Source organism: Mixophyes fleayi, chromosome 1 (assembly GCF_038048845.1).
Source record: "Mixophyes fleayi isolate aMixFle1 chromosome 1, aMixFle1.hap1, whole genome shotgun sequence".
Taxonomy (NCBI): domain Eukaryota; kingdom Metazoa; phylum Chordata; class Amphibia; order Anura; family Limnodynastidae; genus Mixophyes; species Mixophyes fleayi.
Window position 1 is genome coordinate 285,460,592 of NC_134402.1, and position 27,733 is coordinate 285,488,324.

At 38.8% G+C, this 27,733-nt stretch overlaps 1 protein-coding gene across 1 annotated transcript; it reads left to right on the plus strand.

Annotated features, from left to right (window-relative positions):
* On the plus strand, positions 1-27,733 carry LOC142154946 (annexin A1-like). The gene is made up of 13 exons (XM_075210985.1): positions 1-108; positions 9,424-9,503; positions 12,888-12,975; positions 14,195-14,289; positions 14,856-14,969; positions 15,220-15,310; positions 16,402-16,481; positions 17,180-17,236; positions 19,888-19,981; positions 21,620-21,715; positions 23,411-23,469; positions 23,645-23,767; positions 27,546-27,733. The coding sequence occupies exons 2-13, from the start codon at positions 9,438-9,440 to the stop codon at positions 27,600-27,602; spliced, it is 1,020 nt and encodes a 339-aa protein (XP_075067086.1). The 5' UTR covers positions 1-108; positions 9,424-9,437; the 3' UTR covers positions 27,603-27,733.

Below are 27,733 nucleotides of genomic sequence, written 5' to 3' on the forward strand. Positions count from 1 at the left end.
CTGTTGCTAGGTGTGGTCTTGTAACCTCCTTATAAAAATCAAAAGCTCGAGGCTGCATTCTTCTCTTTAGCAATTTGTGAAGCAGCTCTGCAGGAAATCTCTTGACCAGTAAGTCTTAACTTTTATTTTACTTTTTAAGTTCTGTTTCAAACTTGCAGTAACTATTTTTAATTATTTTTCGATTTTGTGTACTTTAAGAAGTAACTGCAATTTATGTCTAGTTATTATCTAACAAGCTAGAAATTCGTAAACACTAAAAATATGTTTAACATTAAGCAATTTGCATTTAGAAAAGTAAAGACTGTTTAGAAAAACTGGCATTTGTTCCTCTTTCTGTGGTTTCTTTCCATGGAAACAGTTTTGGAACACAAGCCAAACACTGAGTCACACCACATCCCTGTTCAGTGTTTGGGAAATAAGATTAAAGTAATATATTCCAGGTTTCGATTGCAGTATCCAAAAGAATCCATCTCTGTATACTGCTGAAGCAATTATAGAGTTAATACAAATTTAAGTAGTTAATAGTGGGAACATTTTGTAAAGCAGAACTTTAAACGAGCAGACTCATTGTACACTTTGTAAACTGGTTTTTCTAGTTGTGAACAACATTGCTAAATCTCCTGGTAAAAAAAAACGAGTGTCTTTACTGCTACGTATACATACTTACCATCCCCAATGCTGAAATCCCTAAAAAAAAAAAAAAAAAAAAAGTATAAAAGGCTTAGTACTAAAAAATAATTCTACGCATTGAATGCTAGAAGAGCAGTGTAAGGCAATATGAAGAAATAGGTAATTAGAAATGACTATGGTTACCTATAAGGGTGTGGCTACTTCTGAAAATGTAAATCATCCATTCAAGTAAGTTTATTGGGTGGGTCTGTGTATAGGTCCTTCATAAATCTTAAGCAGACTATTATAAAACCCATGAAATATGAAGTTTACTCCTCTTATAAGTCTCTCCAGCCTCCTACTAATCTTGTAAATTTAGATTAATCAGGTTTCAGGGACACTTGGCAGCAACAATGAAGCCCGCACTGGGTCTTATGTGAGTTCTAGTTATGCATCAAATCTGACAATATGAAATCTGGTGTTATATTCCCAATTGTTTTAGTGTATATATCTGTGTCCACAGTAACATCCGCTTTCATAAATTTCTGTATTCATTTTTGTACAGACTGGCGCTCAAACATATGCCTATGTGTGTTCATGCAAAGGAACACGCCTCACCTTTATCAGTCACTCCATGACAATGTCTGAATCAGGATTTGCTATGTTTCGTGCATATAGCTCTCAATAAATATGTTGGGGCCTTAGGGCCCTTCGTAATTAATAAGCCATATAACTATAGACCATACTTGCCTACTCTCCTGGAATTCCTGGGAGGCTCCCGAATTTCGGGGAGTCCTCCCGGCAGAGTAGGCAAACCTCCCAGATTCGCCGAAATTAACGGCATTGAATGGCGGGGGTAGGGCTTAATTGCATCAATAAGCCTCGTCCCCGCTATTCAATGCCGTGAATTTCAGCATTTTATAGTGGGGGCAGGGCTATGGTGACGTGACAATGTCACTCCACGCCCCCTCCTGCCACCTGTCACATGACTCCTCCCCCAGTTGGCTTGTATGCAATAGATTATTGTATGTATATGTATATGTGTGTGTGTGTATATATATATATATATATATATATATATATATATATATATATATATATATATATATATATATATATATATATATATATATATATATATATATATAATTTTTATTAGAGCGAAGTTATGGGTATGATTTGTTATAAACAAACCTTTTATATTCATTTTTGCTATAAGTGCTAAGTCTTGAAACAGGTTTTTAGTAAATTCGATATACGATTACTATAAAAAAACAAAAATAAATACTACCACTGTTTTTAAATGTATATATTTGAAAGTACATGCATGCACTCCTAAAGCCATTAACTTGCTATATATCCTAATTTAATTTAAAGTTAAAAACAAATGTATTAATCATACATGCCAACTCTCCCGGAATGTCCGGGAACTCTCGAAATTTGGGTAGGTCTCCCGGGAGAGCAGGCAAATATCCCGCATATGGCATCTGCTCCTCAAAATGACGCGACTCGTGGTGAATCGCGTCATTTTGTCCCCGCCCTAGGGGAAAAACTGCATTTTGTCGTGGGGCGGAGCCAAAATGATGCAAATTATCGTGCCCCGCCCACCAACCACGCTCCCCTGCCTGGAATCTCCCGGAAGGAACTTCCCAAAGATTGGTAAGTATGGTATTAATATGGCAAAAATGGATATAGATCTAGCTGATCGGTGCTCAGGTCACAAATCTCGCTCTACCCATGTATAGGCACCATTAAGTAAAATTAGCAGTCTACAAAACATGATACACATGTAAAGCACATTTCAGAACTGGAGATATTCCAGATGAAAATAGGGTTCTGATAAAGATTTTTCTCGTATGCACAGCAGACATTCTCTTTTAGTCTATTAAGGGGCATATTTATGCATTTTTAACACTTCCCTTTCAATCCTTATCGCAAAGATAAGGATTGAAAGATGGTATGTATTAAAAAAAAACTTCAACAGGAACAGCAGTCACAAAAAAACTGCCACCTATGCGCAGGGTCGGATCTAGGCAATTGCTCTACCCGGGGCGATTTTAGGGGGGGCTATTTAGGCCCCGCCCCCTTTCTGATTTCTAAGGCTGCCGGCGGCTGCACAGTATGTGAAGGTCCGCTTGGCAGTGACAGTGTGCTGCCCGGCTGCTCTGATTGTGTTTAAAACACAATCAGAGCAGCCGGGCAGCACACCGTCACTGCCGAACGGACCTGCAGTGTGCAGCTGTCGGTAGCAAGCCCCTACTAGGGGGGGGCGAGTTTGTAGAGCTGCTCCATGCAGCTGTTTTTCCCAGGGGCTGTTTTTCTTAGACCTGACCAAAAACTGCATGGGCGCTATAAGAGGAGATTGCAGCTTGTGATTGGTCCTTCCTTTTGCCCCCCATTCTGCCACCATTTTTTAAATTGGGGAATGAGATTGATTTGACTGTTCTATATTACAGACAAAACCCCCAAAGGCTACATATTGCAGCCCAGATTCTCTCTGGGGGGAGGAGCATCTTAGTAAAATATTTTATATGGGTGGTTGTGGAGCTTTAAAGGAATGCAGAAAGTTCTTCACTGTTTGACATGGCTAAAAGTGATCACAAACATGCATAACAAATGCACATACACTTTAAAATAGTTCTGACAATACAGCTTTTACATAAATGTGAAGAATATTAGTAGCTGCTGTATGAGGAAATTATTATAATATTTTAGGTGTTGTCCATTGCTATGTATAACTTTTTTTTTTTTTTTTTTTCCCCTCTCTCAACACTGAGGAAATGATAAGAACAGGAAATGAGTCACTTTTCTAGCACAGCTACATAAAAGAAAACATTTTAGCTAAATCATACTTGACAACATTTCTTTTTCTTTTTCCGGGAGATGCCGGCTGGGACGTGGGTGTGCAGGGGGCGGGGCGGCGAAATCGCATAATTTTGGCCCCGTCCCCGTGACGGAATGACGCAAATCGCGTCATTTTACAGCGGGCGTGGGGCTAAACGCCGCGATTCCGGGTGAATCGCGGCGTTTAAACTGAATTTTTCCCACTTCCTATCAGGGAGATTGCCACACTCGTCCGGAAGACTCTCGCAAAATGCGGGAGTCTCCCGGACAATCCGGGAGAGTTGGCAAGTATGAGCTAAATGCTCACTATTCTTTATATTTTCTTGACTTTAATACCATTTTTAGTTACAGAAACAAAGGACTGCTGCAGTTGGACATGGGTTTAGAAAGTGAAAGGAAATCTCCAATTTCGTAGTTTTGTTTTTATGGGGGAGGAGAGTTCAATTGTAAATTAGACACTAAGAGTATTTACAAATAGAGCCCCTATTTTTAACTGTTCTCTATATACACTCGCCAGTAAACTGTATATTGCATTTACCTGCCCTGAAGCTCCTGTCATCTTGGTGCCTGGCTGCATTGTCATTTGCCATCATCTAATCTGAACAGAGTAGCCTAGTCTGTTCAAAACTGATTATATCCACATAAGATAGCCATAGACAGGTGACTGTGCCTCGCTAGAGTCCACTGGGTACAGCAGAACATAGCTAAACAATTAAAATATAGGGTAAGGGCTATATTTGCAAAACAGACCCTGGGGTCTTTTATGCTACTGTAATCCCTCCTTTTCCATTTGTAACTTCTCAGGCATTGCTATTACCTCCTTTCTGGTGACTGAATATATGACCCTGGCACCAGGTCCCATTGGATAGACTCAAGGAACTGTTGCTTAGCAACAGAGGGCTATGATCAGCATCAGCTATTTCTATAGCACCACTAATTCTGCAGCGCTGTACACAGAACTTGCTCACATCAATCTCTGCCTCATTGGCAATTACAGTCTAAATTCCCTAACACACAGAGATTGAGAGAGATGAAAATCAATTTAATAGCAGCCAATTTACCTACTAGTATGTTTTTTTGAGCTGAGCACAACAAAAGTAGTGAGAGAGGGGCAGCCAGGGACCTGGGGAGGAGGTCTCTGGATCCCTTGGCACTCTGGGGAGTGGGTCCGTGGCCTGCTGCCACGAGGGCCAAAGTACATTATTATGGCAGAGAATGAGTGAAATAAGACAGAATAGAGAGCAGGGGGTTTATAACTAACCTGTGGGTTTGATTTGGTGGAGATGTTGCCTATAGCAACCAATCAGATTCTAACTTTCATTTGTTTAGTGCATTCTGCAATATAGCAGCTAGAATCTGATTGGTTGCTGTAGGCAACATCTCCACTTTTTCAAACCCACAGTTCAGTAAATATACCTCTGGTGTCAGACAGGTAAAAGAGAAATTGTCAGGAGTGTAGTGAGACACAATTGAGGGAGAAATTACATCAGAATATAATCGTATAATACAGAAGAGAACTCAGCCAGGGGGTAACATTCTGAATTGCTTCAGAATGTGGCTGATGGAGAGGAGAGGTCAGTCAGGGAGTAATATGTCTGAGATATGATTGGAATGCAAGAAGACTCAATTTAATACACAATTGTTTCAGAAAGCTAATTAACTACAACTTTCTACAGTCCATATTCAGAATATGAAATTTACGGCAAGTTTGTTTTAAATTTACATAATTCTGAACATTAGGAAATTGTAATTTATTTAATAACAAACATTAATAAGGAATTAAGCAACAGAACATTTGGGGATTAGTCCCCAGTAAAGTAATCCAGGGGCAGAGCCCCAAAGCAAGAAGCCCTTGTTGAAAAAGAGACCCTATCGAGAGGAGAGGGCTGCTTTGAGCAGAGAAGCAGCATTGTGTGTTTTGAAGGGGCTGAGAGCTACACAAGAAAGTAGAAGGGCCCATTAAATGAAGAAATCGCCCCCATAGAGGAGGGGTGAGTTGTGCCTGAGAACACACCAGAGCCATTTAAATCGGCTATTATCCTTCGCAGAGGGGTGAGTGAGTACTGCTGAGAATGGATGTGGGCTGAGGCACCATTTTAAATGTCTGTTCTGCTATCATACCCATTTTACCCATACTTGTGAACTCTCCCAAGATTCGGGTAGATCAGGCAAATATCTCACAAATGGCCTCTTGCTGTCAAAATGACGTGAATTGCGTCATTTTGTCCCCATCCCCTGCAACAAAATGCCGTTTTTGTTGCAGGGGTGGGGCCAAAATGACGCGATTCACTGCGCCCCGCCCTCCACCCACGCCCCCCTGCCTGGGATCTCCCGGATATAACTTTAAAAAGGTTGGTAAGTATGATTTTAACCCTTTAAGAACTGTGCAACAGGAGATGTATAAATTTGTTTACTGTTTGTAACCCATGTATTGTGCTGGAGTGGAGAAGGCATGTAAATAGAATTAAAACTATGGTCTGTGCTTTGAAACGACTATTCATAGTCTAGGCCTACACACTAATGCAATATCAGCCAGAACGGTCATTTATCGAGTGATTGGCCCAGTAGTTGGCTGAAAACACTGTAGTGTGTACCTAGCATAACACACAGTACACAATGAATGATGAATAGTGCTGTGTAAACTTACTGTTTATATAGTTTCCAGATAAAGTAATTTAAAGCGTATACATTAACTATTTACTAGACACACAATCAATTTAATTTCAGCAATATATGGTAAAGGTGAATAACAGTGATGGCATGTTAAATTGCACAAGATGAGCACATAATATACATATACAACAAGGAGTTACCATATTTTTCGCTCCATAAGATGCACCTGACTATAAGATGCACCTAGTTTTAGAGAAGGAAAACATACACTGGCCCCTTCACTCACACAAAATACACTGGCCCCTTCACTTACACTCACCAACACACACACTATATTAACACACTGATCCCCACTCTTAGACACACATGCTATGTTAGCACACTGGCACACAGTATAGCCTCCAGCGCGCACACACAAACACTATAGCCTTATCTCATTCCCTCCGGTGTCTTCAGCGCTGCGGATCTTCCTGAAGGAAGAAAATAAAACTTACATGTCCAGCGTGGAGAAGCGGGTCCCGGCCAGGGTGCAGATCCTCCTGATCGTCTGTCCCCCTGCCTATCTGTGAGGACCTAGCTGTCACATGGGACGTCCCGCTTCTCCACGCTGGACATGTAAGTTTTTTATTTTCTTCCTTCCTTTCTGGCATGCAGTATTCGCTCCATAAGACGCACACACTTTTTACCCCACTTTTTTTAGGGGAAAAAGTGCGTCTTATGGAGCGAAAAATACGGTAGTTGAAAATTTCTAGTATATGCCATTTTTTTTAATTCCCTTTTGTTCTTTTAAAAAAACTAAATAAAACATAGCCCTGTGAGACAATTAGATAAAGGGCGTAGTTCAGCTTTGATAATCTTTGTGGGACTAAAAGAAATAGAATGTCAGCCAAATGCTGTTTGAGAATGCTGGAACTTGTACAAAATACACCACTGATGCGGTGGCTTGTGTATAAAGCAGATTTGCAGTATGGTTGTTAGTGTATAAGGCAGACCTCAAAGTAGGAGGCTGCATATAAGGCCAAACTCACTTTTGGCATACAGTATTTGAAGCAAACTTCCTAAACTGTGATGTACTTAACCAAGTCACTGTTAACCATGGCTCTTGCTCTGTGCTAGTTTGGAGGAAAAGAGCTACTGGGAGCTGTTACAGCATCTAGCTGACTATCAGAAAGAAAACTGTACAGTGGAACCAAACTGATTGGGTTTGCTATAAGCAGCTACTGCATGCTGTAGCACTATTAACAAACCAGAGGGCAAAGAGCTGTTTAAGTTTTAAGGACAGAACCCACTGTCTCTTCCCTATAGAATGAAGCAAGCAACAGAACATAGGCCCAGTGGCAAAGATCTTTGTTGCCATGGCCTGATTAAGGGTTGTGGCCACCCTAGGCTAATACACCCGTAGCACCACCCCCCGAAACATTAAAGGAAAATTCAGGAGTATTTTCCAGAAAACAAATTTAGATAAAATCTCTTACCTGTTCTTGTTGTTCGTTCTTGCAGCTTTTGTTGTCATTTATCTTCTGGAAAGTTGTGGACCTGATCCTTTTTTTTTTTTTTTTCTTTTTTTTTTTTTTGAAAATGTGCAAATATTACAAACCTTCGATGATTAGGCTATTTAGAGAGCATCCTCATGAACGACGCACAATAGAGATCGTACCCCCCCCCCCCCCCATAAGCACCCAATTCTTGACCCCCCCCCCCCCCCTTCCAGCCATTTCATCATACCATAGTGGCCAATTCATGACTCCCCTCAGAACACTCTGCCCCCCTTTTTTCACGCTGACCCTCTCAGAACACACTCCAAGAACAAGCAAAAGAGAACATCAGGTAGTCTACACACACACAGTGGTTGGGGGGGGGGGGGGAGAACAACTATTGTAGTAGCCTAGGGCAGCTATGTCTCTTAATCAGGCCATGATTACACATAATATTGCAAAATCAGACAAAAGACTTAATTAAACCAGAGGTCACATATGTGATTTGAACAAATAGTTAATTTGATGCTGTTGAATTGTTTTGACAATTTTCTTTCTATTTGCAAATAAGTGCAGGATACAGATGAAATGGACAGATACCTACACGTGACATGCAAAATAGGTTTTATTGTTTCAGCACTAGACGGCAGGAGTAATTTTGTCTATTATAAGTAGCAAGTCTCCACAGCTCTTTTGCTTGTTAAATTACGACAATAAATGCAAATATTACGACTGATAATGTACAATGGATTCTAGGACCAGTTTAAGCCTGATTTATAATCTAGTAAGCATTCCAAAAAGGAGTGTTTACTTCTCCTGTCCGACCCCATTATAGGAAATATAGTACTGGGAGCTGACACTGGCATGCAGGGCCGCCATCAAAAATCGTGGGGCCCAGTACGGCTACCCCCCCCCCCCCCCCCCTCCATGAGCAACAGCGCAACACAAACTTACCTGGGGGCCCGCTGTCTTGCAGTCTGCTGGTCTCCGCTACTCTGAGTTGATGCCTTCATCCTGGCTGTCACCGTGACAGCCAGGCACCAGAATTTGATCGCAGGGGTGGAGGAATCATTCCCCTGCAATCATGTGATCTGCCTGTGACAGCCAGATCACATGATCGCAGGGGAATGATTCTTCCACCCCTGCGATCGCATTCTAGGCAGGCTGAAGACATCAGCGCAGAGTAGCGGAGACCAGCGGACTGCAAGACAGCGGGCCCCCAGGTAAGTTTGTTTTGCGCTGTTGTACCGGGCCCCCTGGTGAGCCTGGTACAATAGTACCCCCCTGATGGCGGCCCTGGTGGCATGCAAAGTACCTACTGTGACTGAATCACTTGTTTCAAAATGCTAACTATTGTACTAGGATTGTGAGCAGCAATCAAATAAGCATTATTTTTACTTTAGGAAAATAAATCCTATTGATGTTACATCCTATTGGACAGTAGTTTGATACACAGTGAAAGTGCAAACTGTTTATTTGTCTAGTTTCAGACTGTAAGGATCACCCTTCAGGTATATTATGCATTTAATTAAATGCATAAGTGTAACTTGTTACAGCCATAGAAACAGGTTTACCAGAAGTGTACAATAATGTTAATTGTTACATTGTATGGAAAGATTAGGGTACATTCAATGTAATGGATTTGTTACCTATGATGCCTGTCCCTGTCTTCTCTCATCATGCTCCAGTGACATCTACAGTATTCCTGACATGATTTGTTGTGACTAATTATCCTATACTTCATTGGTCCAGTGGGCTCTTTTTTATATTTCTCTGCTCTTTGGTCTTCAGTAACATGAACTTTAACCACACATCTGTTAAACCACATTTCACTTCATCCTTATTCAACAAAATTCAGATTAGCTTGTTTTTGTTTCTACAGAAGCTCAATCTACCATGTCTTTTGTGCGTGAGTTCCTGATGCAAGCTAACTTCCTGGAAGGAGCTTCAGATTCTTGCACTGTAGGTTTTTAATCCTGTATGTATGTATTGTGCCACCTTCACTTATGATGCAAGTGTAAGAATTGTGTTGTCCATTTGAATATTGAAAAGTTGATAATGGGGGGAAAAATACTGTTTGCTCTTAAGTATTGAATGCTTTGTGAAACAAGAATGGAAATGGCTATGAACAAGCGGAAACATACATCGCAAATGACATGACATAATGCACTTATCCGTTTCCATGAGCATATAAATTAATAACCTTAAAATGTACAAAGAATTTTTCTCCTTACTATTTTGACTAAATCTATATGAGGATACAGCGAGCAGTATTTTGGGGAAGAAAAAGATTGTAATTAAGGGGGTGGATAGTCTTGCAAATGGTTGCGCACAAATAAATTTCAGATCGCCTGATTCAGCATTGGCTGCAATTTTGTGGCCTAAACATAGGTCTAAAACTACATCTGTAAAATGATGATGGTTTTGTGATGAGGGTTAATCACATAAAACCCATTTGGTCTGTCTAGCAATGATTAAAAAATCCCTTTTTATGTCACTTACTAGTAATTCCAAAACTAACAGCACCAGGATTTGGTTTCACAGACCACCCTGACGTTCTAGGTTACTCCCCTTACGCTACCAATTTATTTTCCACAACAATTAAACTTTAAATCACCCAGACTTATTAACCCTAATACTGTGTTTTAAAGTTGTGGTAGTTTTTATAGCCAAGCTGTCCTGAGTCCAGTAAGAACACAAAGAACCTTATTAAACGAGATTTAATATGAGAAAATGGCTACAATGGCATAGAGATATACTAAGCAAAACAGTTAATTAAAAGTAACGTAGAAAATTCAGAAATAGATGGAGATGGAAGTATGGATTATAACCCCAAGTCAATTGGCTTCCACATGTAATGAACATTTTTTTTTTTTTTTAAAGAATTTTATTTGTATTCAAATACAGTACAATAACAGTTGCCAATAGAAGGTAACAGTAGTACAAATAAGTAAAATAAAATAGGTAAACCAGATGAGGAACAAATACAAGTGAACATGTTGGTTTAAAATAATACAGAAGAAAGTATTTAAAGTGCTTGTTGGTGTGGTTGGAGCAATTTTTAATCGCATACAGTCACAGTGCTGCTTCAGCCAAGCTCCTTCCCTTGCGATATCACTAGAGGAGGTTTGTGTTCATGCTGTTTGGGGTTTCCAACAGTTTTTTTTTTTTTTTTTTTTTTTTAATAAACTTTACTTAATACAAGTTTGAACATCATACAGCAAATTTTACACATGATAAAATGTCATTAAATCAATAAATATAGTTAAGCATATCAATAAAATTGGAAATATAAATAGAAACTGTCAAACATAAATAAGCATTTCCAAAGGTTAATTGGAATAGGCTTGCACAGCACATTTCATTATGATGTGCACTGAGGGACATCTAGAGAGGAATGCTCTGTGCCAAGGTGTGCCGAGGGCAGGTTGTGGCTAGTACCGCCTAAGGGGATGAAAATATCTGATTTTGACAAAATGTACACAACCGTCATCAAATCTGCACAGCTCTTAACTTGTGTCTAGTGAATGAGTTGTGTTGCTACTGCATACATAGTTGCTGTGAAGGGAACTGTTAAAGATTGGATAAAAAGTCACACATGGCCAACATGTCCTTCAGACCACTACATGTGACTGTTACATGACCATCAACCCATAACAGGCCATCAAATCCCCCCCCACATGCCCCTTGCAAGCTATTCAGACCTCTCCAAATGCCCATTAAATCTCCTCTCATGCCCTTTATGTGCCTTAGAAGTAAAAAGGCAGCAAGCTCCTGAAGAATGTCACCTGCTAGAGAATGTTCATGAGAAGGTGAGCATAGGGACGTTAGAAAAAAAGGTGGCTTCAAAGGTTAATGAGTGTCCAGAGAAGATCAGCTGCGGTAGGTAGATTTTGTGTTGAGAAGGTTCCCAAATGTGTGTTGCATATGTCTGTATGTGTTTGTGTGTAGGTGGGGTCTGTGTGATTTCAGTGTGATTGTTGAAAGTGTTTGTAGATTGCATGTGGGGAATGTCTGAGTCATGTGAGGGAGATCTAGGTGGCACATGAGATTTCATGTGATATCTGAGGGCTTGTGGGGTGTTTTGTGACAAGTGGAGCAAGTGAAGGGTATATGGGTACATTTTGGAATGGGAGTGGTGAGGTTGTTTTGGGGCTTTTTTTTTTTTTTTTTTTTAATTAAAGGTAATGTTTGGCTTTTTTGGAAGGCCCTGGTATAGAATTATAGTTGGCATGGCTGCAAGAGAAACCACAGTGAATTTGAAAGAGGGGTGATTGTTGGAACACAATTTTGCAGGAGCTTCAGTAACCAAACGTGCTAATGGATCCTGAGTGACATTGTTGAAGGTAATGTCAGAATGAAACCTTTTCCACCACCATCAACCAGGCATCTGTTGAATGACTTTCTTCTGGAAGAATACTGCTGCATACCTCCTGTCAGGGCCGGATTAAGGGGATGGAGGCCCCTGGGCTAAGGGGGCCTCCATTCCCCCGTGGGAGCCCCCTCCCCCGTGATCCGAGCCGCTCCCCCTGTGATCCGAGCCGCCCCCAAGCAACTTACCTCCTTCCCCGGAGCGCTGTACGCTCTTTACTGAGGAGATCTCGTGAGAGTGAGACTCATGAGATCTCCTCAGTAAGGAGAATACAGCGCGTCAGGGAAGGACCGTAGTGAAAATGCTCAGCAGCATTGACTGCACCGGGTGCGCCCCTGCCCCCGACCGATCAATAGTGCTGCTGAGCACTTTCATGGGCCCTCTGGATGCCCGAGGCCCCTGGGCTGTAGCCCAGTTAGCCCTAGGGTTAATCCGACCCTGCCTCCTGTACAATTCCAGGCATTGGTAGTCTCTGTCCACTGGCCACATGTGGCGGCCTCAGGCCTTATTAAGTGACTTTTGTTAAATATTTGTAGCATAGATTTAGCCTTTCTGCTCCACGGGAGGTTTCTGTCCTCCCTGAGCTTGCCTTAGGACACCTGCGTTACGGTTTAACAGCTGTAATGCCCCAGTCAAACTCACCACCTGCCACTGTCACACTTCTTGCAGTTACTGTTTTTCAGGTATTACTGGAACTTATAGCACCCTGTTGTCAGCTAGAAAGTTTGCTTTCTATAGGTTACAGCACATTTGTACATTCAAATTTCTTTTTTTGCACACAGTTCTCTCCCATTGTCTTCCATACTTTGCTTTTAAATTGTATAAAACCATATAATCACTTCCAGATTTTTTTTTAAGGATTCGGTAATAATTTAGATAATTATACTAATTATTCATAACTAATTACAGCTAATGCCACTTTTTTTTGCTTGCTCAATAAATTCTTTTTATGTAATTTCTAATTTTCTTTACAGCAACAAGCTTCTGGTGGCCTTAAGGGAGCTCCAGGTTATGATGCATCTTCAGATGCTGCCACCTTAGACAAGGCCATCAAAACTAAAGGTATGTCTGATGTCTTACACACACTGTAAAACAAACCATGGTAGCTAGCAACTAATTAATTGGTAGCTTTCTCGTTTGAAAAGAAATAGGAGTATTCCAAATTAAACTACATTTTACACCAGTGGATATACCTTAAGTCTACATTTAACTTGCAGTACTCATTTGCCATTCTAAATATTAGATCGTAGTCAAATATTGACCATTGTACAACTACACCTTTGCTTTGAAATGGATGTTTTTAGTCTCCGTTATAGAGGTTAAGGCCCCACTAGACCAGTGATCGGCAACCTAATACACTTCATGGGTCACATGGGTAGTCCTATCATCTGCAAAAGTGCCACATATTACCCTTAATCTCAGTAATAAGCTAAAACAAAACGTTTACACACAGAAAGACACCTATCTGTAATATATCAGCAGACATTTTAAAGAAGTGTTACAAGCTATCACAAACAAATTGATAAAGCGGAAAAGGGCTGTGGGCTGCAGGTGAAGATATGGATGGCCGCGTGCGTCTCTAGGGCCACCTGTTGGCTATCGCTGCACTAGACAATGTATTTAATAAGGCCCTCATACAGTATATGTACTTAAGGTTTGTATGACATCTTATGAAACATAATAGTTATATTTTAGTAGATCACTCTGATAAGTTTATAGTACAAACTGAATGGTACAAATGGTACTGTTTTCTGTGAGGATCATCTAGTAAACAATAAATATCTACTTAAATTGCATAGTAATGCTCATTGCCACTCCCTGCATCTTGCAGACATGGCCCTTTTGCTAAACCTCAAAATAACATTTTTAAAATGTAATTTATGAATTCAAACCAGTCGACAATCAAATGCATGATAGGCATTTATAGCATCAATGGCAGATCTTGTAGAAATTAATCAAAGTTAACATCTTGTCATTATAAAGTAATAGGAGAGATTATTGTAAATTATAATCCCAGTGTTTTTAAGGAGGGGGTGTCTTGTTTCTCAATATATTGGCTTTGGTTTTTAACCCTGTCTTGCATTATCATAGTGAGAACTAAAATTCTAGTTTAGTAAGAGGATACTTGTGTTTCTATATTTTAGAGGTTTTTCCCAGGTTATTACATGTAGGGTCATTTCAGTTTCATCTATCTCAACATCTGTTTTTCAAAATTGTAGATATTTAAATTATGATTGTTACCATTTGTTCAACTCATTCTGCTTTTTCTTTTCTTTTTAAGGTGTTGATGAGGCAACTATTATTGATGTTTTGACCAAAAGAAATAATGCTCAACGCCAGGCCACTAAGGCTGCATACCAGAGTTCTACTGGAAAAGTGAGTAATATGAATCTGTCCCTCCAACCAAATTGTTTAAAAATAGGACATATGCAAGTCATAAGAACCTAACTAATAGATAACTTGGTTATGGAACCTGGAGACAGTTCCATAACCATCCATGGATTTAACTTGGCCACTAGAACAGTCCTTGGACCTTTTTCGAGGGAGTTAAGCAATAAATACTGGCAGGAACGAGTAAGATCTATTAGATCATTACTGGTTCTAAAACTTGCCCCTTATTTACTAGACTAACTCCTAGGGGAATAAGCAGTGAAAAAACGGTTTATTGACTTCTGTAATTTTGCACCTCATTCTAAATTGCCCCCACAGTGTAATATTTCTGGTGAACAAAACAGCTAGTACGTTCTGTTATATTTTTGGGGTTCATGGAACTTTAGATTTTCCTGCTCTTTCCCTTTCCAATTTTACAATCAAAGATCTCTTGATCAGAAAATGCCTTATTAAATTTCATAAGTGTATTTAAGTTTAAGACTTTTCTGTTGGTGAATTATATATTTGCTTTTATTCTAGAAGACTTTTTTGTAATATCTTATGTTTTTAAGCCTCTGGAGGAAGCTCTGAAGAAAGCACTCTCAGGGCAGTTGGAGGAAGTCGTTTTGGCTTTGTTGAAAACGCCTGCGGAATATGACGCCCAGGAACTTAAACATGCCACAAAGGTACAGTAAATACATTAAAATATCTACCTTAAGTTTACAGTGTACAGAAATGGTTTACTTTATAGCTATAAATATGCTATTAGTCTAGTTTAACTTGTCTATAACAATAGAGGTTCAATGTAAACTTAAAAGCTTGAAACTGTTGCACAGTAGAAGAATATAATGTGTTTCCTGACTAGAATCAAACCTTTAATGAGAGAATGATCTCAATGTACAGAGTACTTTAACCTGTAACTTTTTTTTTTTTTAGGGATTGGGTACTGATGAGGCTACGCTTATTGAAATCTTGACATCAAGAACAAACAAGGAAATCAGGGAAATCAATAGAGTCTACAAAGAATGTAAGTATTCTAATTGTGGCTTTTACTAGATTCTCTCTCCTCCAAAATAACACTGGGGGAGATCCTCTCCTGTGAAACCCATTACCAATACACAATCCATAACAGTACAACTTGCTCCACATGTTTGGGCCTGAAGAAATCAGTTCATGTACAGTTATCAAAGGCACTGGAATGGATACCCCCAACAGTCATTCTTCCATGTGTTTTTTTTTATATTCTTGCAAATATACTACTAATTATCTCACAGACTTAACATAGCTAGTGTTCAAACTCTTCTAGTCTATGGGGGGGGGGGGGAGGGGGGTAAAAAGTGGGAATCCAGAAGTGGCTCCCATTATCCCTCTGTGTATTGGACAGGTGGTCCCTAAATGCTCAGCCCATCATGAGACATCCACTCCTTTTATAACAATACATTACGACCAAACAATCTTTTCTACCCACTCATTAGCAGGTCTTAAACTTGTATTCTTCCTTCATTTGGTTTAGTCCAAAGGACTTGAGAAAAAACCTCTAGATTTTAGCTGCAAGACAGTGGCAATAAACTGTACTACAACCTAGTAAAAGCACACCGCAACTTGTAAATTCTAAAGAGGAATCTACTACATGCCTCAAACTGTCCCTAGGGCTCTCTCCTGCCATCCTGTTCGGGACCGTTTTGCCTCAATTGGTGGAAAAGGTGGGAGAGATTCTGTCCACTGCTGCTCTGCATGGCAGTGAATGAGTGCGGCAATGAAGGTGTTTGGAGAGGAGGAGAGAACGGGGCAGTCTAGCACTTTAAATGCACTAGACACACTCCCAGGATGTTGGCCACCTCCACATCAAACGTGGCCACGTCCTGCTGTTGGAGAGGCAAATGTTGGGAGATTCATACATGTGAAAGCGATAAAATGGCAATAAAAACAATAATTCTGCGACCTCTGCTTTTGCCAGCTGGGAGATGCAATGATGGTATCTCTGAAAGCGGGTAATACAGTGCTGCATGTGCCAAGTATAAGTTATGTTTTTATATAGTGTAAAATATATTTAAGAAAACTGTTGTAAATAAGATAACAGAGGTCAGTTAAAATAATTGTCTTTAAACTTTGTTACAGTGTTTAAGAATGATTTGGCCAAGGATATAACCTCCGATACATCTGGAGATTTCCAAAAAGCTTTGCTTGCACTTGCAAAGGTATGTATATGTAGTTTAATTTTTTTTTATAGAGACTATTTTTCTCAAACAAAAAACTGGGACTAGAGATCTTATGGATCATTTTAAAGAGAAAATATCTATTAAAAAGTGTTTGGTCATTTTTGTTATACTTCTATACATCTATTAATTATAGTGGAGAGATTCCATTGTTTACTATGGTAACCTAATTTGTAGATTATGATAAAAAATGAAATGCCTGTCTGATACTTACACAATACCTGTTGCCTGCAGCATTTGCCAAAAACAGACCACCTTCTTTCAGTATAGCTAATCCTGTTGTATTAAAGTACAGTTTAGTGAGAATAGAATATAGCAGGCTTCCATACTGCAAAAAGTGTTTTAGGAAATGTCATGTCTATAAATGCAGCATTGCTCTTGCATTAAAATAGTCTGTCAAATTAGTATGTACTGTTAAAGCAGGTGGTACAGTATTTATGAAGAAACAGACTCAAATGTTTCTCTTGCATTCATACAACAGTGATAACCATGGAAATAAGAAATCTGCTTTCCATTTGGTGTTTTTACTCTACCTCATTGTAGCATGCAGTTAAACTACTATGCTAACAAGTAATCTAGCCATGTATGAGTTAACTAACACACTTTAACATTATTGCTGAATATTTATTGCAAGGCAGCTTCTCCACTTTAATCATAAACTAAATCTATATGTATTGTAGGGGGACCGCAGTGAAGATACCCGCGTGAACGAGGAACTTGTTGATAATGATGCCAGGGTTAGACAATTGTCGTATGGCTCTGTATTTTCTGTTGAACTTTTTATGTTAACTAAACAATTTTAAGTACTTTTGGACATTAATACATGTTTTATGTTAAAATCTAATGGCTTCTATGGATTTTGTAACCTGCTTCCTGAAATATTTTGGTAATTTTAATATATAATAAAATAACTGAAAATGGCCTGTTGGGAACAGGACCTCACTATAGAAACCTACACCTTTATAAGTAATGTTTATTTTACTGTAATGCAAATTATTTGCATAACTTAAGTACAGTGTGTGTGGTGCTGTATATGTTTATCTTGTATAGACTGGAACAATAGATTCACTTCAAAATGCAGTACAGGTATCCTTAACTATACAGAAATACTGACAAGGATTCCTCTGTTGCTTGAGACAGAGATTAACACATTCCCATGTCAAACTATCACCCATCTGATAAGCAGCAATACACAGAGCATGTGCTGGTTGGCAGTGTATTGGTCTATCCATATTGCATATCTGACAGCAGTGCATATTTATTGCAAGAATGCAATAGCTTGTGATTCCTTAACATGATCCTTCCCCCAAGTGCGTTATTCCAAGCCACGCAGTTATGTCAGGCCAAAAGGAAAGCAGTTAATGAAGGACAGAATTACCTCCCTCACTTTATTTTACTTTGAAAGGTCATGAACTATTTTGGTCTTGCATGTATAGCTTTATATACTAATGCACTGGGAGATAGACCTATGTATTTTGACAGCCCATGGTTTCTTGCCCAAAGATCACACCACATAGCATTTTATATAGCACTAACACTGCTACATCCTGGGGAAACAGAATCTCTATCTAAGAAACCTAGATGGGCTCAAAAGATGATAGAATGACATGTGCTAACATGGGTGGAATGACATTTGTTAACGTCCTATAAAGCAACTTTTGCAGTTGTCTGAAGCTATCCCACCTGACAAAAATAATAGTATGAAAAGTTATTCAGCTTGATTAAAAATGTAGATATTTAAGTTGAGAAAAAGCGTCATTCTGTTAGGATGCTCAAAAAGTGTCACGTGTCACTTCACCCCAGAGACTTTTTCGAAGCTACACTGATTAATTATCATTTTGACTGTGCGAAGTAGTTATATTTAGACTGAGTGTCCAGTCTGGATGCTTGTCACCTGATTAGGCCTTGGAAAAAGAGAATATATCCACTACCACAACATCAGAAAGGGCTGCCTGAAAAAAAGGCCTAGGATTGCCTTTATCCTCCAAGGCCTTTTAGTATATTAAATCCCTTCCTCAGCTGAGAAATTCCTCCATTTAGGGATGCGTTTTTCCTAGATATATTTATTATGAAATCATGAATTATAAAATTGTTGCATTATACCTTCTCCTGATGGGGTTCTGTAATACCTTTCAGATAAGTGCAATTTACAAAATAATCTGAAGTGTGATGGGTGAAAGCACATTTTAAATGATGATCCTTACGATTCACATGAGTGACTGAATTAAATAATAATAATAATAATGCAGTGAATCATCTTCAAACTTGCAATTTTTTGTATTTTATATCTCCGGAAGATCCCTAAAGGGGGGTGTGGTGGGTGGAAGGGGGTGGTTTGCGGTCAATCACCTACGTTTGGCCTTGGCCCCTCGATGAAATAACCATTTTGTTGCAGGGCCGGGGCCAAAATGACGCAATTCACCGCAAATCGCGTCATTGTGGCTCATACTGCCCACTTCAAGTTTTGCTCATCAAGTTTTGCCCACTTCCTAGTGGAGTGAATCTAGTATGTGCGACTGTAAATATGTGGAATCAAAAAGAAAATAGTTTTGTGATAATATTAAAAGAATCCAATCCCGTTGTCCCCATAATGCCAATGTACAAACTATGAAATCTCCTATCTGTATAGATGCTGTTCACAAGGAAGAAAATGTGTCAACATATAATGTCTTTGACAAAATTTAAAAAAAATGTGTTATCTGTGGTATGTGAATTATCTTTAGCTTGCCCATCTATCCCCCCTTATACCCATCTTAAATGTCGCAGGGAGGCTGACTGTTCACTTGCCACTCTGTCTGACTTGGCAGTATGTAAATTCCATGTCCTCCAGAATGTAATTCAAATTACTCACCCTGACATACAAAGCCCTCTACAACACCACCCCTTCATACATCTTAAATCTCATCTTTAAATACTCGTCCTCATGCCCTCTTTGATCTACCACTGATATTCGTCTCACCTTTTCTCTAATAACCACCTCTCAATTCCACCTACAGGATTTCTCCTATGGAATTCTATATCCTAAAGTCTTTAATTGCTCTAAAAACGACCCATCTTTACTAGATCTCACCCTATTCCCACCTATACTACACACACTAGCCACAGCCGCTTCTCTTTTCTCAACTTCCCTTTTCCCAATAGACTGTAAGCTCACACTTAAGCAACTTTGTATTTATTTCTGCATTTATTTTGTCTCCTTGCATAGATGTTGGATGTATGTATGCCCTGTTTTCTCACCACATAGAGCAAAAGAGCTCTATGGTGCCTTACAAATCAACAATGAGAAGATTGTAAGCTCATTTGGGCAGCTTTACCTTCTGTTTCATGTCAATGTATGTAATCTGTGTACTGTCCAGCACTCTATACATAAAATATATATTTTCTTTAGGCCCTCTATGAAGCTGGTGAAAAGAGAAAAGGAACTGATCTAGCAGTGTTCATCAACATCCTTTGCACTCGCAGCCCTAATCATCTTCAGAAAGGTGACTTTAGCACTGTTCGTTTAGGGTGTAGTAGGTTCACAGATAACATATGAGAGAGTCCACTTCAAATTGCTGCCTGTAACAGTAGGGGTTCCCAGCTCCTAAACTCAGTGGGGAAGAAACCAATAACGAGTACAGGCACAACTCGGGGATAAAATTAGATAGTCCTCTAAATGTGTATAAATATATAAAATTCAAATGGACAAAACAATGATGGATTCTGTCAATATGGGTATCAAATTGTATGCTAGTCAGAGAAACTCATAATTTTTGTCTTGGTGCATTCTAAGTATTGGGTAAACAATGTTAATGTTTTATTAATATAAAAAAAGTGCAGACAATAAAAGTAGAAATAAACATAGGGCCTGATCCATCAAGGCACGTATCTGCTGATTTTGAGCATATTTTCCGCAAAATCACTCTCTGCATGCCAAGAAACAGGAGATACAGCTGTGAATGCAGCCCTGTCTGCTGCATCTTCGTATTCAAATCACATTTGTTACAGCCTACGATTTGGGGGAATTGGGGTGTTTTGCCGGAGTAAATTTACATCGGGGCGTGCCAAACTCAAGCGCACACAGTCGCGTCCAAATCCAGCTCTGAGCATCTGGAAGTTGCTTGTTTTGCCTTATGTCTTGCTCCAGTTAAAGGACTAGTTCTGATCAGTAGTGACGACAGTCTCGTATGCATGCTGTAACATGTGTTTGCAATCACGAACAACTGTAAAAAATGTATTATATTAGAATGTTAATGTCTACTGAACATATCTATGCTGTTTTATCATTAATGTCTTTATTACCATGTGACATTAATTCAATGTGTTTTCCTGTGTTATGTTTTGCAAATTTATAATTCACATAGGTATTGGCCGCATCCTGAAGCATCTTGTGTAGTAGAGCAGACCTACTCCCGATTTCAAAAGCACACGTGTCTTGAGATCTGTGCCTTGATGAATTTGGGAGTATGCAAAGTCTAAATACATGTATAGAATACTAAACACAGGTTGCATTCAGAATACATACTTTGATGAAGCAGGCCTGTAGTATAGAACATACTCTATATTAATTAAATTAGCTGTATAAAGGCGACTCGCTCCATTAAACTGAAATGCCAGTATAATGGGAATCCTAAGGTTTTCAGAGCAAAGTGGTAATCTAGTACTGTAGTCCTGTGCCCAAAGTGAGCAAAATGCATTGGAACTTGGTGAAGACAGTAGATTTTCTCACGGGTACCTTGACATTCTCAAGATGCATCAAAACTCTAAAGAATGCTAGTAATACTTGTAGGTGGGATGGTTTTCTATAATGGTGAGCTCTGTATTGATGCTTTATAGAAAGGTCTGTTCCAAAAGGCCACTCCTTCACAATATACATATATGGAAAGGCAAAGTTTTATATACTTTTTCATTGCACTTATTTCTTACCTGTTCAGAAAACTAAAATACAAATTGGAGAATGTTCTGTATATTCTATGTTTTTATGTGTGCTGCTTCACACAAATGTATTTTATTTTGATTAATCCTAAAGGATCTCAGCATATCTGAAAATTCTAAGTATTTTATACACAAAACAATAGAAATTGATTGGCAATGAAATGCAGTCTTTTTTTTGTTTTTTATGGTAAATGTTCTTGTTGCAGTTTTCCAAAAGTACACAAAATACAGTAAGCATGATGTGAACAAAGCACTGGATCTGGAGCTTAAAGGAGACATTGAAAGCTGTCTTACGGCTGTTGGTATGTGTTAGTCTTTGCTTTCTGAGTAAATGAGTCTTTCAAATAAAGAGTCATACAGAGTTATATATGAGGGGTTGAAATACCCTTGTAGAATAGCGAGTTAATATCTTCAAAAAATGTCTTGTGTTTTTCTGTCCTCTAAAATTTTATCCTGACAACTAACCATAGTAGGCAAGGAGAATTTACTCGGTACATAAAAAATTGATATGCCTATTATACTGTACTAATCACAGCTGCTGGTACATTTGACTGAATTCCATTATATAGTCCCATGTCCATACCTACACCACCTAATATTTCACAGTAGGTGGTGCATCTATTTAATGAATCCATTGAAATGACACCATGAAACAAAACAGATCAAAATCAGCCTACCCTAATATGTATTCAGATTTGCACTTCCCACCTCTTAAAATTTCTAACTGGTCCGGTTCTGATCTGAGCTGCGCACGATTACTTTGGTAGCAATATCAGACTTTACCTATTTTTATTCTCGTGTCAAGCAGTTTCCTGGTGCTAGTTGAACATTGTGACCTACTTAATGGAGCCCTTGATAAATTTAGCAGCCAGTTCATGCCTGGGGTTCCTAAGATCAAATGGGGGAACTTTGCATTGCCTTCTACTTTACACGAAGGGCTGTGATCTGGGTATAGAGACAAAGGTTACTGTCTTGGCTGTTACAAAGTGAAATAAGGACACTATTCGTATAATAGTTGTTGTTTTGTCTATAGTGTGAATTCAGGCATTATACAGGTTCCCTGCAAGATAAAATTGTCCCTTTGGTGTTTCCAGTGGAAATACAGAACATCTAAGCCAAGGAGAGTGCTCCAACACTTCATTCCACATAAGCACATGACCCCATTTTTGTCTTTTAGAAGAATATACCTCCTTGGTGAGAGATGAAATTGTCCATATTAAATAAAATGGTTCTATAATAGAGCATTTCACTCTAACCTGGTGTGTATCTAAACTGATGGGTTGATGGACTTTGTGGAAAGCAACAAAACTAAAAATTCAATAAGTAGACTGGCATTGGATGGATATATTGTCATAAAATCAGGGTTATATTTAGAGAGTATGGTGCCCTAGCCAAGATGCACTTTTGCTTAAAAACTATCACTATCTTAAGCTCTAATAATGTCCCATATGATCCATACAGAATTCGCAAAATGTGAACAAGCAATAAGTTTCTATCTTCAAAATATACAACTCCAAACATGACAAGATTAAAATGCAGTTTTAGAATGTTCATGTTCTGTAAATATGTACAAAAAATTATTATAAAAAAATAGAGGTTCACTTAAAAATTAACTTGAAGAAAGTGTAAGATTCTTTCCCACTGGCTCCTGGGATAGTTCATGATAGCCCTCTATACTATTCTCCTAAGCTGTACAAAGGAGGGATGACAAACTGTAGCCCTTGTGTCCTCTGGCAGTGCAGGTGGGCACACGTGATTGGATGACTGAGGACCAGTCCTACTATTTCACCATGCAATGACCAAGAAAACCTTTTTGCAAATATTTCCACTTATGTCCGTTTCAAAGCTGGTGATCCGTTCACAAGGGATCAAAACCATTTTTGAATAAGGAGCAAACTTAATAAACTATTAATCGCAATTTGAGACATGGATTTTTACTAAAACTTAGCAGAAAATTGTGTTTAAATATATTTATACATTTCTTTTTTTTTATATAGTGAAGTGTGCTGCATCCAAACCAGCTTTCTTTGCAGAAAAACTTAATTTGGCAATGAAGGTATAGTATTTTGAAATCTATTTAATCTTGCCTAGATTGATATATTTCCAGAAAAAACTTAATACATATTTGCATTTTTCTAAACATTCATATTTTCTGACATGAGTACTGCTTATAAGATTATTTTATGTACATCTTACCATAATAAATTTCAGTTCCTTTGTATTCTAAACAGGGCTCTGGAACTCGGCACAGAGAATTAATTCGAGTCATGGTTAGCCGTTCAGAAATAGACATGAATGAAATCAAGGTTCATTACAAGAGACTGTATGGAAAATCTCTACGCCAGGCTATTTTGGTATTTATAAAACCATTTCACACTTGGTACAAAAACATTAAAGTACACGTTGGAGGAAATATATATATATATATATTTCCTCCAAGTTTGGTTGCACTTACAAAGATTAAGTAACATTGGTGGTCACAGTGGAATGGCAGTAGACTTCATCATTCCCGAAATAGTACGAAGACTATCATGGAAATAAAAGTATATCTACAAGTCTCTCACATTTAGTGTTGGTTCAACTATACATAATTACATGGAAACTAACCATAATTGGCAGATGGAGACTTTGGTTCACTATAACCCCCCATCAACATTTATAGCGCCAGCAGATTCCATTGAACTTTCTAATAGGGAACAAACGGTAATAAAATAATACTGGGTAATGCATACAGAGGTACAAGGGCCCTGCTTGCAAGCTTACAATATATGGGACAGTGGTTTGATACACAAGGATAAGTGCTACATAATATTGAATATTTGTCCAGCTAGAATGCAAAGGTTACAAAGTATTTAATGGGATGTATGCTCAGTCACACAACGTTGTTGGTCAAAGGGTTGTTTTCTTGTGTTAGCTGTGTAGAGGGTGGCAATAGGGTAACCTGGGGGGATTAAGAGGGTGGTAGAGGAATTTATATAAGCTTGTCTGAAGAGGTGGGTTTTCAGAGAAGTTTGAAGACTAGAGGAAAGTCTTGAGGGAACTCCATAAAGTGGGTGAAGCCCAAAAAAAAGTCCTGTAACCAAAAAATGGGAGGAAGTGATGAGTGCAGAACGGAGATGTCGAGATGGGAGATAATTTGAGACAAGTGAGGAGATGCATGTTGGTGCAATTTTGTTGATTGCCTTGTATGTTAGTAGACTTTCATAATGGATTTGTTGAAAAACAGACAACAAATGTAGAGACTGACAAAGTGACTCAGCAGACAAAATGATTTGCAAGGAAAATTAGTCTAGCTGCTGCGTGCAAAATAGATTGTAGGGGCTCGAGTTTGATTTTGGGAAGACCAGTAGGGAAGGAAATACCATAGTATATGTAGGAGATGAGTGCATGAGTTAAAGTTTTTGCAGGGCCTTGTGTGAGAGTTGTACATATTATGGAAATGTTTCTTTAGATGTATGCAGCATGATGTAAATATAGCGTTGATGTGGGGTTTAAAGGATATTTCCCAATCAAGGAATACACCTAGGCAGCGAGCTTGCCAGGTGGGATTTATGGTCATGATGTCAACAAATAGAAATGTCAGGCAGGAAGCTTCTATTGTTGGGATTATTCTGTTTTTTGAAAGATTGAGTTTGAGTTGGTGAGAGGACATCCAAGATGAAATGGCAGACAGTAACGCAATGAAACACAGATGGTGAGAGATTAGGAGGATGGATAAATCTGTGTATCATCCACATAGAGATGATACTGAGCTCCAAAGGAGCTTATTAGTTTTTCAAGAGAAGTGGTGTAGATAGAGAATAGCAAAGGACCTAGGACTGAGCCTTGTGGTACTTCAACTGAGAGGACGCCAAGTGAAGGTGGTTCCAGGGAAATTAACATAGAGCGATTAGATAGGATGAGAACCAGGATAGGACAGTGTCTTGAAGACTTGGGGATTGTAGCATCTGTATGAGGAGAGAGTGGTCAACAGTGTCGAATGCAGCAGTGAGATCCAAGAGAATTAGAAGAGTAATCACCTTTTAGTTTTAGCTGTGATCAAATCATTGACAACCTTGGTCATTGCAGTCTCTGGAGTGTTGAGAGTGAAAGCCTGATTGAAGGTGACCCAATAGGTTGACTGCAGAAAGGATACTTGTGAGGCAAGTGTAGGCAATTCTCGACGTTTTGGAGTGGCATGGAAACTTAGATGGGGCGGTAATTTGAGTATTTGGGTCAGAATTATGGTTTTCAGAATAGGAGTAATCACTACGTGATTGAATAGTGATAGAAAGATACCAGTAGAGAGATTACAGATTTTAGTTAGAGGTGGAATGAGCACACGAGACAAGGACCTACCAATTTGTGAGGGTATGGGATCAAGAGGACAGTAGGTAGATTAGGAAGATAAGAGTAGAAACTTCCTCTTCATTTAACCTCCATGTTTACTGATAGAATTTGTATGTATGATAGTTGGGCTTCTGGTACTCAAATTATTTCTCACTAGTTCTCTGTAGGAGGGGGTGCTTGTAGACTGTACCACTCAGCCCCTCCTCCACATTTTCTCAGTTTCCTCACCTTGCCTTTGTAACCCCTTAAGAATGTGTTTTTTAATTTATTTATATTTACAAGTGGTAGTGTAACGGCATGATGCTTTACTATCCCAGCATTCACTATAATTCAGTGTGGTACCTAATGAAAGGAGTTATTAAAACATAACAATGTGAGAAATCACTGATTTTTAGGTTGGCTCTTTTGGTTTTAAAAGATCATTTCAACTTCACTACCACATAGACATTCTGGCTCCAAATCACTGTAATTTTTAAAATTAGTTTGTCGCCCAATGAGCAGGAATCTTATGGACCTTTAATCTTATAAGCAAGTAAAAGGTCGTTCTGAACATGTTTAGGGTGTTAGGCCGATTTCTAGATCCTTGTCTACATCTAACTGGGCAACTGTCTGTTACGTTATCTAGACTAGTTTCAGAAGGGAAACATGAGACTAGATGGATAAGTTAAATTGTGTGGTGCAACCGTGCAGTATCTGGGAGGGTCATCCCAGATGTCTATTCTTGGTAGCTAGCCACGCGTTTGTCCATCTGAGGGGTGGGGGCTGACCAACCTTAATCAGCCTGTATATCTGAGCCTGTTATAGGAATTTTTGTAGGACAAGTTGTAAAATCTGGAGGGTTTTGTGAAGATCTATAATGGCTGGTAATGTATGGGACCCATTTTCCTTGTACATTCACATTAGTCTGTAGATAATGAAGTTGATCTGCTCAGTTTTTCCATTGAATAACATAGTGAATAATCTCAAATATGTTTGCTATGGAGAACTTACTGTAACGTGCTGGAGAGTTAAACTAAACACCCCTGTTGAAGGAAGGTCTTTAAACTGGATTAAAATTTGTTGTGGTAGATCACTACACTAAAGAACCATGGTGTAGTAGCCCTTAGATATTAGTAATTCTGTGATAACATTCATGAAAGTGGATTGCTATAGACGTTGTAGGACAATTAATGGCTGAAAGAAACATGTTGAAAAAGCCTAAGTGATCTTGTACCTGGCTTACGTTGGTGGCCACCCATCAGGAAGTACATTCAATAGTGCTGACCACCAGGGTCACTCCCATAGACTACATCAATATTTTTTTTTTTTTTGTTTTAAAATGTTCCTAATAGACTGCTGAGCAGTATCATTCCCTGTGCTAAAATTTGCCAGCCAACCCCTGCTGAACACTGAAATCCAAATTGTTGGAAATCTCCCCAAATTGAAGGCAGCTCCTTTCCTTAGTTGCTTTGTTTCCTCATTTTAAATATCCATTTTTGCAAATCCAAGATTTCACACACAACTGATTACACCTTTAGATCTTCTATTGCCCGACCAACATTTACACGCAAACACCATATTGGTACCTTGATTAGCAAAATGTCCTGAACACAAGTAGTAATTTCAGTTATATGAAATTATATGAAATATAATTACATTTATGAAATATTCACTTTTGCACACAGTTTAGCAACCATAAGTGATATCTGTATTGTCAAGCTGCATTCTTACTATGTCCATTACCCTTAAAGGCTTATGTTGCAGTTGTTTGGCTTTTTTTATGGTTTTCAGTCTGTCATTAAATCTTTATTCATTTATTTGTAGGATGAGACCAAAGGAGATTATGAAACCATTTTGTTGGCCCTGACTGGAGGTGATTAAACAAAATCTGAATATCCCCTTACAGGAGAAAATATACTTACTAAAGCCAATGATTGAGAACAAAAAGCTCCAATGTGATTATACATTTCAACGTCAACAAAAAACATTCCATTAAACAAAATGTTACTAAA

Excerpts from the sequence above, each read along its gene's own strand:
- LOC142154946 (XM_075210985.1), top strand. The coding sequence starts at position 9,438 with ATGTCTTTTGTGCGTGAGTTCCTGATGCAAGCTAACTTCCTGGAAGGA. Across the intron at positions 15,311-16,401 it reads CAATAGAGTCTACAAAGAAT|TGTTTAAGAATGATTTGGCC; the intron begins GTAAGTATTCTA and ends ACTTTGTTACAG. Across the intron at positions 23,470-23,644 it reads AACTTAATTTGGCAATGAAG|GGCTCTGGAACTCGGCACAG; the intron begins GTATAGTATTTT and ends TATTCTAAACAG.